This window comes from Meleagris gallopavo, chromosome 1, assembly GCF_000146605.3.
Source record: "Meleagris gallopavo isolate NT-WF06-2002-E0010 breed Aviagen turkey brand Nicholas breeding stock chromosome 1, Turkey_5.1, whole genome shotgun sequence".
Lineage (NCBI taxonomy): Eukaryota > Metazoa > Chordata > Aves > Galliformes > Phasianidae > Meleagris > Meleagris gallopavo.
In genome coordinates this window covers 33,315,969-33,335,794 of record NC_015011.2, presented here as the reverse complement: position 1 = coordinate 33,335,794, position 19,826 = coordinate 33,315,969, and the positions used below count along the sequence as shown (strand labels likewise).

General features: G+C 41.1%; 1 protein-coding gene across 1 annotated transcript in view; it reads right to left on the bottom strand.

The window, feature by feature from the left end:
• Nucleotides 1-11,538: 11,538 nt before the first annotated feature.
• Nucleotides 11,539-19,826, bottom strand: part of TBC1D30 (TBC1 domain family member 30) — a 50,717-nt gene continuing 42,429 nt past the window's right edge. Inside the window, exons 10-13 of the mRNA XM_019613054.2 lie at nt 18,962-19,074; nt 18,680-18,819; nt 15,852-16,058; nt 11,539-14,364 (exon numbers count right to left, since the gene is read on the bottom strand). Of these exons, the coding sequence (XP_019468599.1) occupies nt 13,586-14,364; nt 15,852-16,058; nt 18,680-18,819; nt 18,962-19,074 (1,239 nt within the window). The 3' untranslated portion in view covers nt 11,539-13,585. The remainder of the gene's footprint in view (nt 14,365-15,851; nt 16,059-18,679; nt 18,820-18,961; nt 19,075-19,826) is intronic.

Genomic DNA, 19,826 nt, shown 5'->3' with positions numbered 1-19,826 from the left:
GAGGAATCTTTTTTGTTTTGGATTTGTTGGTTTTGAAGCAAAGGAACATTTTTTATGCTAGTATGTGAGCCTTGAAATGACAGCAGCTGAGTTCAGCTTCTTGTTGCCTTTGGCTCGCTGTGACATACGGAACAAGTCAATTAACTTCTCTGTGCCCATGTCTCTGAAATGATAAAAGATAAAGATTCCATCTTTATAATCTCAAACTGTACTAAAAATTCTTTGGTTGTTATTTACTATCAGTGTCGGACCTGACATAGTGAGATACCAATTTTGTTGATCTTCCTATTGTACTGTGGTATCAGCAACAATAAGAATAGTGATCGTGGTATAAAGGGATCTAAGCACTCCCCAGCTGTGCAGTTCTTTCCTTAACAAAACAAAATGCAACAAAAGAAGTGAACAAAAAGATTGTTTAATTAACTTTCTTTTACCTTTAGAGTAGCTGATGTAATATTAACAACCATGAGTAACTCAGTTGTGAGTGGTAACTGCAAGTGATTAAAAAGAAAACTGAAACAGCTTTTCTAGCAGGTAACACTCCAGAAATCTGTCTCTACAAGAGGGCTAAAATAAGTTAGCTTATCAAACATTCTGGTAAAGACTAGTAATACCACTTTGTTAATGAGAAGACTGACGAATCAATACTGTTAACGATGGAGTGACCTTACTCCACCTCTTGGGAGTTATTTCCTTCATTGTTTCTATCACATCTATTGTTATATCATACAGTGTCATGCATTATTTAATTAAATATTTAATTATAGGTTTCTACCCAAAGCTACAATTAATCATAATACCAAGAAATGACACATGCTGAAGCAAATGGAAGAGTAAAGCAAGAAACAGAGGACCAGGAAGAAAGGTCATGGGCAGAAAGCATGAAATGAAGTACTCCATTCTTTAAGACAGTAGCCACCTGCAGAGGTTCAACCAAGAATGAGACCTCCACCCTTGCCTAACAGCAACTGAAGAAAGAGAAGGAGAAAACAAGCAAAAAAAAGAGCTACTTTTTTAATGATTCTGGGTCAGAGGGAAGGGACTTAATGACAGAACATAAATTCATACTAACATATGTATTGGATTAATTCAAGAGTTCTGTTAGCCAGTTAGTGACCAGAGATATCTAGGGAGGAGTTTAAGAATGGGACAAGCTCAGTGACATTTCCCCACTACATTGTTCAGGTCACTTCGAGACAAATCTCCAGCCTACTTACAAACTCCGCTGTAGAGATTTTAATGATTGTACTCCAAAAAAATAAAACTTTCAATACACACCTCTTTTGCAAGGAATACAAACAGTAAGATTTTATCTGAATTTCTGAAGCAAACATGCATGGTGGGAACTAGAATGGGAATCTAAATCCAGCACCACACAACATGGTTTTCTTGAGGAGCCACAGTGCCCAGAATGACCACTTGTTTTGCTACAGAACCATGAGGGAAACAGAATGCTTATCTGCCTGTCTGTGTGAATATTGGTGCCTTAGTAACACTGGAGGAGAAAGAGGTAGAGATGCTTTTCATATGCAAATGTTGGTTATAGAGGAAAGTATCCAGGCAAAGCAATAGCAAAGAGAGGACTTGAATTCAGAAGGAGATAGGAGAACATTTGACATGAAATGCAGAAGGACATTTTTTGGATGGAACTGTGTTTTTGCCACCCTTGTAACTGGATCAAATTTCTTTAATGTTGATCCCCAAAAGATGCTCCCTGAGCTTACAAGCCAGCTGCACCTGTCCACCTGGCATGGCTCCCATGTGCAAAATGGACAGTGCAGAACACATCAGGAACTCATTCCCAGAGCACTGACAGAAACCAACTGCTATATCTACTGCTTGTATCAGTTTCTTCACTGTATGAAACAGCAGACCTTTTGATGTAAAGTTTAGGGAGCCTTTGGTGTCTTATAAGATTAATCTAACAGAAAGCATATGGATGAGATGTGTGACGTTCACTGGTTAGTGTGCTGATCCTTCTCTCATGAGAGATGTAGAAAGCTTTCTTGATACTCAAAAGAGTCAAGTGCAAATCCCATACTGATAAGAAATGTCCCAAAGGAAGGCAGATAATAAAACTCCAATTCCTTGATGTGTTGTCCTACAATCTTCCTTCTCAGAGCTTTGGCACACCTTTATGTGAAATTCAAAAAGCATGATGTCTTTTTAGGAAATAGGAGACTACCTATAATCTCTCCAAAAAAACCCTTAATGTTTAGTCCTGTGTGACCGGGACACTGCAGCTACTACAGTATGAGTTACTTAAAGAAAATCCAAACACTTTCTTACTTATCTGAACTAAGGCTTAGAAAGGGAAGAGTGGAAAGCAGAGAAGCACAGCCATTACTTGACACCTGAAGATGTACATGATGTGATGCCATACAAAGGCTTGGAGGCAGCTTAAAGCAGTGTAAGATAAGCCTTGCTATTTACCATGTGATCTGCAGCTTTTCTTGGATCACAGAGTGGAAACTTCAGGTCTAGCACCTTCCACCTAACTCCTTGCAGTTAATTTCCCAGGACATAAGTACGAGACAACTTGGGGGGCCTAAGTCTACTTTCTGGAGCAGGTATCATCATCTATTGCTTCAAGGTATTCAGGAGCAAGACATTCTGGAGAAGACAAAGAGAGAAGCCATGTAACAGGGAACTACCACTGCCCTGGAAAATGGTAACAGAGGATATTTGTCCTTGGACCATTCAGAAATAAGTTTGTCCTGGATATACATAGGTAGCTCCAAAAGTAATGTTTCATACCTTTTTCCATGGAAACAAGAAAAGATACAAAGAGGACAATAACACCATTTGATAAAACAAATTCTCAGTTACAAAATACTACTTTTTATGCAGTTATCACCATTAGCTATGCATTTTTGCCAGTGTTGAACAAATGCCTGTCTGTGTGCTGTGTTTGTAAAAATCTGTATCAGCAGAGGTGCCCCACTGTTTCATAGATGTTGTGATGGTGTTGTTAGGAAAACATTGCCCATGCAGTCCAATTTTCACTGAGATCACATCCACTGTTGGTTTCCATAAACATTCAGCAAATGTCGATGAATATCAAGTGTGCCATTTTTTCCACATGGAGTTATTCAGTGATACACCTTTGCTTTGTGCACCCTTCCATGTCAGAAGCCGTTCTGTTAGACTACTTCTCTGCTGCCATCTCCCATATGGCATCAAAATGGAATGGAGTATTGGTGGGAAAGTTCAGTCTCTGCTGCCATACCACCACCATCTGCCCCTGACACATTGGGCCACCATAATAAAATTGGAGGAAGTACTTTCAGAGCATCCCTTATATATATATGCATCTAGGTATATATGTGCCTGTGTCAAATAACACCAGGCATAAAACAAAACATGCTCAAGTAACAAAGACACTGTGGATTTCTGGATTAGCTTGCACTGAGTCTAGGTGCTTGCTCAGTACACAACAGGCAAGGAAGGCAGTGGAAATGGGTGGGAAAACTGAGTAATTTGCTTTTGTTATGTTGCTTTGTTCTGTTATTCTTCAGATACTGTCTTTCCATTTTTCTTATTCCTGTGTTGCAGGACACCTCCTTCTCTGGCTTAATCTTTCTTCACCTCACCCACCGACATGCCACCCTTGCCTTGCAAGAGCCCTTTTCCTCTTCCGTTTGAGGGGGTGTTTCTGTCAGCTTCTTAGTTAAGTAGAGTTTCTGTGCTGATAAATTCCTTTTGGTGCCATTGTGGAATACTGAATAGCATCAGAAATTTCCTTTAAATTGAGCAAACAGCTGGATCCAAGTCAGAAAGCTTTCTATTGAGCCCAGGATGTCTATGAGAAGGAAAGTAAAGAGAGAGATTGTTTTCTGCTGAAGTCATAGCAAGCAATTGACTTATGGCTGATTGCAGAAAAGAAGGGTGAAATTTAGAGCAAAATGAGAGCTTGCGTACCCATTTTTCTTCAAACTAAAAGCCACTCCATCACATCAGAACTTCTCTATTCCTTAATGACTTCCTTATTAATCTGTGTATTGTATTCTTGCCAGTCCTATCTCACTTTGGGCATCTCTGAGCATCCCAGTTTGGGAGATTAGTTCACTTCTATCTTTGTTGGGAACAAAAACAATCAACAAAAAAAGCACAAGTTTTTTGTAAGAAGGACCAAAGCCCTCCTCAGCTTTCAGCTGAATCAGTGTAGCTATTCTGTAGACAAATCAAGTTTTTGTTGTACTGAGCCCTCAGCCTCCAGTTAGTAAAAGCCAGAAGCCAGTGGGGGCTGCTTACTGCTCAAATTAATCTGTTTACAGAAAGGAACATGCACATTGCTTGCCAAGTGGAGGGAAGGACAAATTCCTCCTCTCTTCTTTAACAATAAAGTTCTGAGAGCAGAAAACCCCAACACTTCTACTAAAATTAAAATGCCAAAACACTGGGATGTTCCAAGTCAACTGGTTGTTTGTTTTTTTTTAAATATGTAACAAATGATTTGAGTTAGACCATGTAACATAAACACTGTAAAAATAGAAACTAAAAATCACAACGTTTAATAAGAAATGTGAGTGTGAGCTGTCAACACTTTTGGAAAAAACTTTTTAAACCTTTATTTTGGTTTCACTGCACCAAGCAAAATCCACCCAGAATGTTTCAAACTGCATTTTTTATCAAATATTAGTCCACTTTTCCTGGTCTAATATTAAATGTGGAGGTTGGTGGCCTTGGTGGAGCTTGGAGGCTGGTGGAGGGTGGTTCATGATCCTTGAGGTCCTTTCCAACACGGACCATTCTGTGATTCTGTGATTGTGTTAAATCTATACACTCTTTGGGGTCAAATCATTGAGTTTCATTCACTACTACACTTTTATACACATAAAATCTGTTAGAGACTAATGGGCCAGTAGGCAGTGCTCACAGTCATTCTATCAACTCCTGTTTTTCACAAGTATTTAAGCTCTTTGCTGACTTTCAGAGAACTTCCTCTGTGTGGTTCTTCAGCTTTCCTGCTCAGAGATCTATGACTTGCAGATAAAGGGATTTTGGTTATCTTTTTCCATTTAGCTCTCAAAAGGAATACGGAATATTCCAATTTCTTCTAAATTTTCTACTGTTTAGCACTCTGGACACACCTTAGACTTCATGTGGTAAATCAGGGTGGCCCAACATCAGCTGCTGCTAGAGCCAGAAGCCAGAGGCCACATTTGGGACACCTCTCCTCACAGGCTGCTATTGGCAATGGTGGTTCCTGGCTGCCTTTATGCCATGGATACTTCTTTCCCACAAATCCTCTTCCTTCCTCCCTTGTCTTGCACAGCCTCCTGTTGTCACTGCTGTGTCGTTTAGGTGACAGGTCTAATACACTAAAGGATAAAATAGGAGAGACTGATTTCCTGTACTTCAGCCCTAAGCTCATATTCTCTAGTTACAGCTTACAGAAAATGCAGGAAAAAGACATTTTTGCCTGCTTAGGCAGTGTTCCCAACCTAAAGAGCAGTTCAATACCTTCTCCAAAGAAAACAGCAATAGCATAGACAGAGGCATCCCACCGACCAGTTGTCACGACTGAAGATCTGTGTTAAACTCACTGCTTAAGCTGGAAACTTGGCCTGCTTTAGACATGCACTGTGCCCAGGGAGAACAGGCCAAGGGGACTTTACCATTACATCTCAGCTCCCTTTGGTAGTCCTGAGGATCTTCCAGATTCTGGTGGAAGGAGCCCATCTTTCTCGAGCTAAGGCCATCATCTGAAGGCAACTAAAGACCTAAACTGACATCCTCTTCCCACCCAGAGGTGGTCTTAACTTAACACAAAATAGTATGACACAACAAAACTAAAAATCTGCATTGCAGCTACACTGCATATGATTTCAAGAGTGAAAAGAGAGCCTAGATATACAGCCCAGGCAACACACTCACATTGCAACACTTCTGAGAGTAATGACTTCAGGGCTACAGGGTACAAGGCATTCTCCACCATAGTCCATCTCTGCATGGGAGCAGTGAGAAAACAACATCAAGCATACATTTCATCTGTAACAATCTACATATGTGAAGTGCAGAACTCAAAAATCATGTAGGCACATATTCTGTTTGACAAAAAGGGAAACAGGATTTACCCTCTATTCTGTGATCCTGGACGGAGTTTAAAAACTGATGAATAATCATGATGTAGGTTAGCAGTACCATTTCCAATTAGTCCATTCATTGTGCTGTAAAAAGAGAAAATAAAAGAAGGAATTTCTTTTTATTTCTACACATATGTAGTGGCTCTTTTCATTGTCATCAAAGTACCTTAATCAAAGCTTTCTATATCCCCCAACAGCACCTCAGAGCAGAACACACCTCTGAAAGAAAAATACATGTATTTCACTTATTCACTATTCATACAGTCACTTTTGATGGCAGCTGAGTCCCAGTGCCTCTCTCTTCTGTGGGTCTGTCATTTGTAGCAGAGAAATAAACCAATACAGTGATTTTACTTTCCATCTAGCTCTACAATAGTGTTAGGTGTGTAGTAATTCCCTCAAATGATTTTAATTTACTGGATTGATTCCAGTGAGTGCAGAAATGCATTCTTGGATATGTACATCACCTGTTTTCTGAGTGAGAGGCAGAGCAGATGTCACTGTATGGGAAGAAAGGAGAAACACCATGCCCACTTCCGAAACCCCCCTATGCTGGAGCATTGCTCTCACAGTTTCTGGCTTTTCTAATCATAGAAAAGTCACCTTCAGAAGACAGGTCACTTCTTTGCTGCCATGAGTTTGAATAATCTCTGTCCTCTGCATTTCAAGGAGAGCACTGTTTTTCAAATCAAAATGTAAGGAATTGTGCATTGAGTTTCCAAAGACATTCAGATAAAAGTAGGGGTAAGAATTCTGGAAATACTTTTCCTCTCTGGTGTCCAAATTTTTGGCAAAACACTTCTCAAACTATTCTTCATCAATGAGAGATGAAAGACAGCCACAAACAAACTTTCTGTTATGAATTTGTAAAGAAGATTGAGGTACTCTGTTTTCTGATCTAGCAAATCTAGCATATGTGATACTAACAGCCAAGTTTCCAACTGAAGAGAAGTTCTGGGTTTTTGATGTACTCAGTATCTTACTGTGAAAGCATGAAATGTAGAGGGAAGAGCAACAAATTGGATTGGCAGAAAAACAGACATGAATGTGGTTCATAGCTGTGTCAGAAGTGGCTCTGTTCTCACTGGCTGGTGTGCACAGGTTGACCCATTTAGGTACAAAAGGAGGAGAAAAAGGCAGAAAGGAAATGTTTTGAGTTTCCTACTTGTAAGTAAGTGTTACGTGGAAGAGCCCACCTGGCCTCCTCTCAAACCTACACCAGGAGGCCAGGGCAGGCAGTGACCCAAGACATTTACTGGGGGTTCTCCTTAACGCAGAACACATATTGAAATTATGTCACGGCCAACTTTCAACCTTTTTTCCACTAATCTAAAGAAATAAGCCCCATGTGAAGGTTATTCCCTGCAGAAGAGTTCTGTCCTCTTTTTGTATAATTACCACTTACTGTAACGTGCAGCTATTGGGACACAGATCTCCCTCAGCCATCTGAAAGAGCCTTTCCTCTGCTTCAGGCCCTGAGGTTACAAACCTTGAACTGCTGGATGTCCTCAGCCATTTTTGGACTAGCTACATTCAGATCTAGAAATGACCATGTTCTTTAGCACACTCTGATTTAATGACCAAAATCCATCAGTTTCTGGCTTTGTTCAGGCACATCAAGATTTGCTCGGTCTTGGGATTCATTACTGGATGACAAGTAGCAGCTTGAGGATTTAGAGTCAGTTTTTCAGCTTGACTACATTTTTGCTAACACATGGATTTGCTGGAGGACAGCATGTCATAAGGGAAGGCAGAGGTCTGGATGCTCCAGGAGTGCTGAAGCCAAAAAGGGAAACTGCAGAGTGTCTGCATGCGGTAGCTGAGCAAAGGTCATGTTTCTTTTTAAGCATCTTAATAATATCCTGTCTTGGTTTAAGAGCCTAAATCCCCAAAAGAATCGAGGATGTTTGCCTTTCAGGTGACCTGCATTTCACTGATGCTTTTTTTCCTGGCGGTATACTAGACAGTGTGCATGCGGCAAGCCTGTGCCAAGCCCATGTCTCTGCCTATGTCTGTTCACTAACACCTGCAGTGCAAGCTCATGAAAAATTGAACTATAAACCAAAGGATCCTCTCATTTTGCTAAGATTCTGGCAAAGGTCCTGCCTGGGGCACAAATGGACCAGAGAAAGTACTGATTGCTGAGGACAGGCAGGTGGGCTGCAGAAGGATAGTGGGGGAAGTAATTCTCAAGGCACAGGATCTACAGGTGAGAGACATAAACAAAGGTTGTCTGCGAGCTACAGAGGCTTAGAAAATGTTTGGGGGTTGGAATAGAAAGGTCCCCAAGGCATGGCACTGAGCATCCAGGGAGGGATATTTTTAGTTTAGCTATGTTTTGTTATTACTGAAAATTAACAGAAAGTCGTTTTTTTTTTTTTAATCTCTGTTATGCCACTAACTGAAAAAGAGCTTGTAAGTGTTTTACTGTATTGCTGTGGACACTGTTTCCAAAGACATAGTGCCAGGCTGTGCACTGGGCTCGCTCCTCCAGGTTAGCAGGCTCACTGGGAAGTCAAACAGAGCAGAGAGGATGCAGTAGGAAAACAAAGGTGAGTGACTCGATAACTGCTCTAGGATCGAAGATGAGAACAATTTCCAAACACCAAACTGTGTATTTCCTTTCCTCCCAATTGCAGCTTTTAGGCAGCAGAACGGGTTTTGTATGGAGCAACAGTGGCATCTAGCGACTACAGCTAAGTCACCGTGCACTTATGTTAATTCAGAAAGTCCCGAGGCCGGAGGAGGTGATATCCACAGACCTGATCCAACCTCTACTAGCTGGCAACATTGCAGCTTCACAATTGTAGCATTTTTAAAGAATATGCCATTATGTTTTGCAAAGTGTAGTAGCAAAATCCCCCAGGAGCTGCCTGTCACACTGAGCCCAAGGCCTGGAGGTGGGGTGGAACCGTTTGCCTCTCCCACTATAGCAAAAGTGGCTCACAGGCATGAATGGAGCACAGGCTGGGAAGGAAATCCGTGACTCATCACTGGCTGGAGGTGGTGGAGAACGTGTCAGCCAACATTAAGTCTTCTTCCCTCTGCCAAGCAGATAAAGGCCCGTCTGTTCCCTCTGGAGAAAGGCCTCTTCTCCGTGAGCGCTGGGGCCAGGCAGTGGGCACTGTTGTTGTAGCCGGGTGAAAAGTTTGCTAGTGCAGGGAAAACAGTGCAAAAAAACTATCCTAGAGAGTAACGTGGAGTTCAGAGGGCATGTTGTGTCGTGTAACTGACTGGCAATAGAGAACAATTTTACATCAGTACTCAGCATTTTCCAGAAATCATGTCATTAGGAGAGTGAAAACTGCAATTCTAAGCCCCAGTCTTGAAACAACTGAATGAGTTTCACTTACTTTTCAGGTGCAAACAGAAAAGTGATAGAGGTGTATCTGCAGCCTTTCTTAGGAGCCCTGTTTGACTCCCATGTGAGTGGTTTTCATGGGACAACTGGAGTTCAGGCAGAAGGTGCACCTTAGAGCTCACATAGGAGTTGACAGTTACTGTTTCAGACTCAAGCTTTCTGCTGTTTATTATTCCTTTCATTCCTGACTTCTGTATTTGTATTGTTTCATGTGAAGGAGGAAGTTTTGCTGCTGCCAGCGTTGTCTGTGATTCTCACTGTGCATTCAGCTACCCAGAACAGCACAGCATTCATTCACTGCAGATTTTCTCATCACCCCACCCTGGCCAGCCATCACCACTCAAGGTGCTGTGCACAGCCCAGGCACTCAGATGGCTGCAGGCAAAGGGCAGCCTCTGGCTGCACCAGGATGTGAACTGTAGTCTGAGCACATGGGCAAGCCAGCTCTGCACCATGGAGCTTCAGTTAGCATGTCAGGCTTCATCCACAGTTAAGCATTCACTACCATCTAGCAGCAGCCCGGCATAGCCATTTGCTAGCAACATCTGTGAGCTCAGTCTCGGGGCAGTGCAATCCCAGTCATGCTCTCCACAGAGCTGGTTCACATCCAGCTGGCTCGGGACGCAGACCAGGAGGCAAGCGTGCCTGCAGAAACAGCTCAGGTATTGCCCTGGCTGGGATTCAAACATCCACTCCCTTTTTTAGTGGCTTGCCCTGCCAAGGGAACCTCAGCAAACTCCATCAGCTGCTCCCCAGTTGTCATCTCCCCTTTGCTGGCAGGCTGGGGACAGTGGCTGGGCTACAACATGGGTGGGCACCATGAGCACAGATCAGCTCCTGGCAGACCTCAGGCAGGCCAGAGCTCCCTGTGAGCACACTGAGGGGGAGAGGGGCACACAGCTGACCTGATCTTTCCATGTGTTGTCTGTAAACTAAATGTTTAAAAAGAAGCACAGGCATCCGGCTTGCCACACACCTTGTTTATGCTCTTATCCCAATTGACATGCATTACCTCCCACATCCCTGCTACTACTGCCTATCCTTCCTGCTTATTTGTGGTAAGCCAGCATGGTTTAGTATGGTTTTATCAAAGAAAGACTTGAAAAAGTTTTGTGGCTCTTGTTAAACCTGCGGTGAGCCAGTAACTGCTGCATGCTGTGTGCAGGATTAAGCACAGCAGAAGTTGCATCATGCAGACTGAAGGCATGTGGGCCAGACCACTGACCAGCCTGAAAGACTTTAAACCCTAGGTGGCATCCAATTCTGCACCCTAAATCGTGTTAAAAGTGATTGAACCTCTCATCAGAACTGAGCACGTAGACTTCAGTGCCGTAGCTTTCCTTTGCCGCATTTGAGATCACTCAAATTCCAGACAGTGCAAACCGTGAAGTCTTCAGGAGAAGACAATCAAGAAGATCTTCTTCATCATGGCTTTTCCTACAGGATTCTGGCTGAATTCATCCTTTCCACACCTTCTCTAGGATGCCTATCACCAAACAAGGTGATACTGAGAGGTCTCAGAGCAGTCTCTAGGTGCTTGAGCAACCTACCATCCCTCCAGCTCCTGTTGACTGACAACACTTGGGCTGAACATGCTCATTCATGGGGCAATTCTGCACTTCTTAAAGCATTCATGGACACCGTGACAAATGCTTGCTTTGATTTTCCACCAATAAAAAATGTGAAAAATGGGAGTAAACAAAGCAACAAGGACAGTGATCCGTTAGGATGAATTTTTGACGATCCTCCCAAGACAGCTGCATTCACAGACCTTCCTTGATTAAGGGAATCTTTAGAGAAAAAATAACTGGAAACTCCTCTGGAGTTTCCTGGCTCTCTGGACCTTTTTTTAATGTTTCTCCTCAGTACCAAATGCTTTTGCTGTGTGCTCAGCAGACAGATTTTAGGTAGGTCAAACATCCTTTGGGGTACCAAACAACTCAGTATTGGGAACCAAGAAAACTGAATGTCATTTTAGACAAAATTTCCTGCTGCAAACAGCACCCAACCAATACACACAGTTGCTTACCCTCAATTCTAACAGTCCAAGTAAAGCCCAGGTCCCTTAGAGCACAGTCACTGTCTGAATCACTAGAATTAGTATTTTATTGGTGTTTCTTTCCTCAGACCATCATCTATGCAAAGCTTGCTAATTTTCCATTACTTAATCTCATTTTAATGTGTTGAAAATTCATGCACATACTTGTGACATTTTAGCATTTTTCTTTTTCAGAATGACATTCCTTTTATTTTTCACTGGTTCCATACACAGCTGCATGATCTGCTAACGCTACGAAAAAAAATGGGGAGAATGATTCACAGTACAATTTTGAAAAGAAGTGTGTTTCTTTTAAATCAAGGCAGAAAAAGTTCTCATACAGTCCATTGATTAGTGACTAAATTCTACATTATTTTAAGTTTACTTAATGCTACAAATAATCATTACCAACAATACTACTTAACCTGAAATAAGGCAGGGGCAAGATTTGATCTATAACTGTTTAAAATTCATAATGTTCGTACTTGTATACTATCCTATATGCATACACCTGTATAAAATACAACAGTGAAATAAATTTGTCCCCACAACAATAAACAGGGTATATTGTACAGCTAAAATTGTTATCACATCCTAGAAGTCATGGGATACATTAATAAATAGACAATAATATGTCAATTTCCAAATTTAACAAAGAATGAGGATGAGGAAATAGATACAATGGGATTGATTTGTCATTACTGCCTTTACATCAGCTTAAAGTCAGGACAGTTTCAAATCATGAGGAACTTGGAAGTACTAATGTCACAAATCAGAGTCAATGCATACAGTATGGCAGAGCTGTAATCTTTTAAGAGCAACCTGATTTTCTGGAGTTCAACTGCTTTGATTTTGCAACCGCAAAGCTGAATGATGCACATTTAGTTTCTTTGCCTACCTGCTTACATTTACATATACACATACAAATGTTGTTTGTCTCATGGTATTTATCAGCTTTGCAAAACTTTAGTGGGGGACATGTATCAAAAGTCAGGCTTCTGAGAAAACGTTCTAAGCAACTGGCAGGGACTAACTGAGAAGTAAATATTCAGCTTACAACTTAGCCATTGGTGTTTCTCAACAAGCCAGAACCATGCAGGGAACTCCTGGCAGTCCAAAGGGTCCAATCCACTAACATAGTGGCTGATGTGCTGGGTTTTAATGACAAGTGGCACCCTAAGTATCTTACTACTCTATTTCTAGAATTTTAACTTCTAAACTACTTTGGAACATTCATGTATTTTACCTACTGCTAAGCAGGCAAATATGATTTAATTACAAAACCGGTTGTAATCTAGGTAATAGTTTTACATCCACTAAAGCCAAGATGTGTCATAACATTCAACACAACTATACATATAGTTGTACCTTATACCTAATTTTGTAGCGCTGCAACTCTCCAGCCACTATATGCAAAAGAAAAGGAGCAAACCAGTGTTGTGGAAGGACTTATGTCTGTTATTCTCAAACTCACTGATTTACATTCATATTAAAAACATGATCAGCAGAGGACTGCCATGGGAAGAGAAGCATGACATGCAATTGGAGAACGATTGAAGCCATATGGTTCAGTATAAACATAGGTCCATGTTCAACAACAAAAGTGATACTTTTGATTGCGAGGGCTGCTTGTGCTTTTGTTAGTTGTGGCTTCTCCAGTTACTCAGCGTGATGAAGAAGTCTAACCAGGAGGCTGCATAACAGGTTTAAAAACTGCATTATGGTTTTGCTGCACCAGGCAGGCAGTTTGTCCTCACAGATTTGAAAGAAACAAGAGGCAGCCATTGAGGCCTATGGATTAAAGGCAGCTGGTGATTTTAGTATGCTTCACGCTCCAAATCAATGTTTATTTTACCACAGAAACATTGAAATCAGCAACAGGATGCCAAAGGGCATCTTCACTAATCTATCCCATAGCAACACGGGAGCACAGTTTTCAAAGACACAAAATTATACATCTGGTAACCACTTTTGTCCTCATTAGGTAAAGATTAGAAACTTTTTGGGACACACATACACACAAACATAATAAAATAAAATTTAAAAAAGCAATATAAATTTTGTTGCTGTCAGAAATAGAAAGTGCCATGCAGTACATCATCGTTTCCTTGTCCCGTTGTTAGCACTGGCTGATTTACTGAAACTTCTGCTCATCTGGGGAAAGTGAACAGTTGGCGTTCTTTCAGTGGGGCCATACAGCCCTAAATTCCTGGCTGTAGCTGACTTTCGAAGAGGCTTAACACTGGGGAAAGGATTGAAGACTTGTGGCTTTGAATTACCAGGCTGGGGAGATTTAGCCAGGTTTCCACTGTCAATGGATGAAGTGGACGACTCAGATAAATGTGGCTGGCAGGACTGACTGGATGTTGACTCAGCATCACTTTTGTTATCTGAGGTGAGTTCCAGCGTTTCCAGTTTTAGCTGAATCGCTGTCATGTCTGTATTGCTGCCTGTAGAAACTGCATCAGCAGACTGCTGGTCAGCTTTACGAGTAGTCCTGTCATCCAAGCTACCTCCTCCTCCTCCAAAATCAGAATGTTTGGAAGTGTCCTCCTTTGCACCAGGACAATTTGTTTTACAGCTCTCACTCTGCTCATCTATAAGTCCTATGGTATCCCCATAGCCCAGCTGGCCTTTAGCCCTAGCAATATTCTTTCGATGAACTCGTATGTGAGTGCGCCACGGAGAGTTCAGTTTTGATTTAAGATCTTCCTGGGGAATGGGAGACATCTTCCCTGTAGCGTGACTTGGAATGTGGATAACAGCATTCTTGAGAGATTTGTTACTTGATTTCAGCTTCTTTCCTAAAAGGAGGTGGTTTATCACTGGGGAATGGTTTACCTGAGAAGGGAGGAGGCTGGTAACTGGCCCTTTGTCTGAAAGAAAGTGTTTGGAAGAAGTACAGTATTGTTAAATTAATGTCAAAACAAAATGTTCCAAGGATCTATCAGCAAAGACAATTTGTAGCCTTTCTTGAGGTATAGCAAAGGTTTGTAGGACTGACTTCAAGTAAAATCACTGAATTCCTCTTACAGTTTGGAGTCAAAAACAAAGCTAAAGGTGCTATAATTCCATTCTCCCTCCATACTTACTAAGTCCTGAGCCAGGAAAACCATGAGAAAAATCATAACTAATACAGTTCCTCCATTTGTGAAATTGTGCTGTACCTGAAACTGGCTTCTGATATCTGCACCCCCCTCCTTCATTTCTATTCCAGCTCTAACAGGCAATTCAGTCCCTACATGAAGTCAGTCATGTAAGCCTTCCCATGAGGCTTGAGTGAATACAAAATGAACCAATATATTTTTAATAGATAAAACCACACCAACTTATTATTATATCCTCTAATTCAAATCACAGCAGTAAATTCAGAATTAGGTAATTAGGTGATAGTGTGATTAAATCTCAAACCCAGCCTTGTGACATGATTAGAAAAATTAGAACTGTTACTGTATTGGTTTGATTTTTTTTTATTTTTTTTTTGGCAGTCCTTGGGAATCAACATCTTACTGTTTGCACTGTTTCAGCACAGCTACTGCCTTTGTTCAAAGCAGATACATTGCCACTATTGAAAAGAATTTCCTTCAAAAAAGATGCTAACATTAATGAAAAGTAGCAGCTCCTACAAAAAAGTTTAGCCAGAGGGAGAGGAATAAAACTCTCTGCAGTGATCCATCTGCATGTTTCAATGCTGACTTGGAAAGATGACTTCCAACAAGGAGCTTGCATACCTACTAAAACCTTTGGTTGCCCTGTTCAGGCTGATCTCCAAATCACTGAATCCCAACTGGAGAAACAGATTCTGTAACACAGATTGCTAAATAACAAACTAACATCCAGCCTGAATTTGAGAGAATATCATTAGGGCTAGATAAACTGTCAGCTACAATGGAAACATTTGAACCTGCCATGCCCTGATGATCTCAGGGGTGTAGGAAGCTATGTACCAGCTATGAATCTATCTACTGCTTGATCCAAAGTGTACTCATCTCCTTTTATCATTTTTTCCAGTGCATCAGTATGTCAACTCCAAGAATGCCAAAGATTTAAAATTTGAATCAGAGAGATCAGCACAGTGCACCCAGATAGCAACGACGCCTTTAAATACCATTGTTCAGCTGGTCCCTGGGACCTAAAAATATCCCAGGGTCATCATCTTCAGATCCTGACAAAAGAAAAAACATCGTCACCTTCTCATTTGCGTTTTGTATATATTAAGTTGTAACTACTCTGCTATTAATGTCACAAGTCAATCTTTCATTTTCCCTATTTGGCTAAAAGTAAAAGAGCATTATTGGTCTTGCCTCCTGTTATGAGATTGGCTTGTAATAAATCAGTAACTGAGTATGTTTTGATGTATTACCTGCTCTGATATACACATGATGAACCTGCTGTTGCTGTTTCTTCTTTATCCTGGAATACTGCTTTTTCAGTGCATTGATATCAGTGGTCATACGCTCCATCATCATGCTGTTAAAAGCAGCGTGATACTCGCTTCGGCAAGACTCTATTGCTCCAGGACTAAGTTCTGCAATGTTACTGGAGCCCAGACTTTGTTCTTCATTCTGGTCTGCATGGAGTGGGAATAAAGTGGAGACAAGGAGTTAATTGGTATACTTAAGAGTTCTGCAGATTATCAGCAAGGCAAGCCTATGGCTGATTCCTATTCTCTTATTTAACTGTAGTCTTTAATGAAAGTTGTTACAATACACATATTTAATAAAGCTGCAGTATTTTTAACAAATATATATTTCTAGAGCTACTCCTTAAGAATAGTAAGGATTTGGTGGGAGGCAGGGGGAGGAGTGCATGTTTTAAGAATACATCATCAATTAACAAAGCAGTGGAAAGTTATGATCACGGCTTTCCAATAACCCTAAAGTACACCAAGCCATTTCTAAAGTAATATTAAAAAAAAGTATTCTTAAAAATACTCAGCTGGTCAAAGAGGCTAAAACTGCAAGTTATAAAATGTGTTGAAGTTGAAGAAGCATGAGGTTAAACAAATGGTCTAAGTGATACTAGCAAGAAGCATCAAGAAACGGTTATAGGACCACAGAGAATAAACTGACAGTAGCAAGCAGAGCAGCTGAGGAGTCAGGCAACTTCCGAGCTTCTCTGATATGCAACCACAGAGCAAAAGAAGCAGTGCCATTTATTTTCACAGCTGTTTCTGATGCACCACCAAACTGGAACACCGGGGTCAAGGGGATAATCCTTTTTCAAGGGATGTTTGTTTGTCTTTGGTTTAGTCTGCAGTAGCAGTTTGATGTTCTGACTAAGTGCTAGCTTGAAGTATCAGGTGGAGACTTATACACCCTCAAGAAAGAAAAAGGAAAAAAAAAGACGCCACAAAAATCAACAGTGAAAATTTCAGCATAAAGGTCTCAGTAAAACAATCCACAAGAACAATGATGGGTAATCATATAACTCTGTCTGCTACATCAGTCTGTTTTCCTCTTTACTCATCCACATTTTATTCTTTTAAACTATAGCCCCTCCCAAGATATCATGACATCACCATCAAACACCATTTCATAAAAGCTGCTGTAAGTTAAGAAAGATTATGTTCTTCTCATCGTGTTCTTCCCTTGTATCAGAATTTTGTTCTGCTTTGAGCGTTTGCACATCTGAACATTTAATTCTGTCAAAAAAATTATTTCAATTGAAGGATTCGAAAAAATAGTAGCATTTTGTCAGAACACCCTAAACCATATCCAATCTTTTTTTCTTAAAGTGAATATACCCCAAATATACCCAAGAATATACTAGGCAACAAGACTGGGCTCTTGACAGCTTTAATCTAGAGCTGCTGGGAGACCTCTATACCAATGCACACAGAGTAGGAAATAAGCAGGAGGAGCTGGAGACCATGATGCACTTGGAAAATTATGATTTTACTGCTGGTGAGATGATTCACATAACTGGAATACCACCACTGAGGGCTGTAAGCTTTTTAGAAGGGATAGACAAGGTGGGAGGAGTGGGAGACTTACCCTCTGTGTTAAAAAAGTGGATAGAATGCTCCCTCGGAGAAACAGTGAGGAACAGGTTGAGAGCCTGTGGTATAAAACTAGGGGCAGAACCAATAAAGAACAGCTGGTGGTTGGGTCTACTAAAGGCCATCTGATCAAGGGCAGACTGTTGATGAGGCCATCCTGCTCCAGCTGCAAGAAGCATTGTACTCACTGGCTCCCATTCTGATGGGAGATTTCAACCACCCACATATCTGCTGAGAAGACAACATGGCAAGCTGCAAGCAAGCAATCCAGGAGATTCCTAGAGTCCACCAACAATAACTTTCTAGTTCAGGTACTGGACATACCAACAACAGGTGAAGCATCGCTGGAGCCGGTGCTCACTAATGTAGAGCATTCCAGTATTTAAAAGGAGATTTAAAAGCAGGAGAGAAATCAACCTTTCACACAGGTAGACTGTGATATGACAAGGGGCAATGGTTTTAAATGAAAGAAGGAAAGATTTAGATTAGATGTCAGGAGGAGAGGGTGATGAGGTGCTGGATCAAGGTGCCCAGAGAGGTTGTGGGTGCCCCATCCTTGAAGGTGCTCAAGGCCAGGTTGGATACGGCCCTGGGCAACCTGGTCTAGTACATGATCTAGTGGTTAAAAACACTGCCTGCAATATGTGGGTTGGAATTTGATGATCCTTGAGGTCCCTTCCAAGCCCTTCTATGATTCTATACAGTCTAAAGGTTTGATCAATAGAGCGGTGAAATTACCTGCAGAATTTAATCTTCACTGACATGTTCCAGTATTATATACACATATGCTAATGAAGGTCAAGATTATTTATTAAAGGCATACTCTTCAGAAGATGCTGACTGCCAAATAGCTTTCTTGAAAATTAGCGTGGACATAGGCTAGACTTCTTTTTCACACGCTTGCTTCTTTTTTTTGTTGGGAGGGCAACACTTCACTGTTGTTTTTTCAAACATTACTGTAGCCAAATCCTTATCCCATAGGATTATTTACTGTATATATGCAGCCTTTGAAATTGACTTTCAATGCATCTTCATGGACTGCAGAGGAAGTAATTTGTTATCTGCTGTAATCCCTATATGAATTAAAAATACCATTTTCACAGCAGCTTTCACAGTTGAATATACAAGTGATTTCTGCAGGGGCATGCAGATTTAATTCCATTTTTCAAAATTAACTAGAACGTTTTTACCTTTCATCTGTTTCTGGTACTTTTGGAGCTCTGGTGCCAAAAAGCCACTTAATGGTCCAAGACAGCCAATTGCATTGGCAATGGAGTCTTCATCATCTAGATCATTCTCTTCATCACTATCTCTGGTTCTGCCTAGCCTTCTGACAAAGGAGAATATAAGGGAAAAAGGAAAGAGACATTCTTTAACATGATTACTACTAAGCATCTTTATTTTCTTTAAGTGCATATAAGGGAAGATGTCATTTCAATATCTGACAATGATCCACTGCATTTCAAACTTACCCTGAAAGTGAAGTTGACTTTACTGTCGCAGGGAAAGGAGTAATGTTGTAAGTGTACTTCTCCCTTAATTCTGCCAGTTGTGGGAAAGGAAACTGAGCCATGGTATAAACAGTCTAAGGGGAAAGAATATGCAGGTTTTACAATCATCCCTTTAATCAACAGTCCTACAAAAGATTTGTCCGTGAACAGACTTGCATAGACATGCAGAATTAAACACTGTGCCATGAAAAAACGTGAATAGCCTACTTTTGTGATTTAGTCAATATTTCCTGTAAGAAAAATAAGACTCACTAGAAAAGCACATAGCTTAGAGTTTTAAAAGCATTTAAGATAATATTAGATATACGGACTTCTTAAAAATCTGATGTACTACTTTAATATTATTATCGGTCCTCTCATTGGCAGCACACCTGCATCACTGAGGCACTGGGCATCTTCCAGAAGAACTATGCTTCTGCTTAACTAGTGAGAGAACTACAGGGAATGGCTTCAAGCTGCGCCAGGGGAAATTTAGGCTGGACGGTAGGAAATACTACTTTTCTGAAAGAGTGGTCAGGCACTGGAATGGGCTGCCCAGGGAGGTGGTGGAGTCACCGACCCTGGAGGTGTTCAAGGAACGTTTGGATTTTGTGTTGAGGGACATGGTTTAGTGAGAACTATTGGTGATAGGTGGGTGGTTGGGCTGGATGATCTTTAAGGTCTTTTCCAACCTTGGTGATTCTGTGATTAAGTAATCAACGAGGTATTGACACTGTTGCAGTTAAGGATGAGCAGAGCCCCGCTTAATGGAGAGTGCTAACGGATCCCTTACATCACCTGAGTTATAGACTAACAGGAAGAACCCAATATTGTCCAGCTAACATAA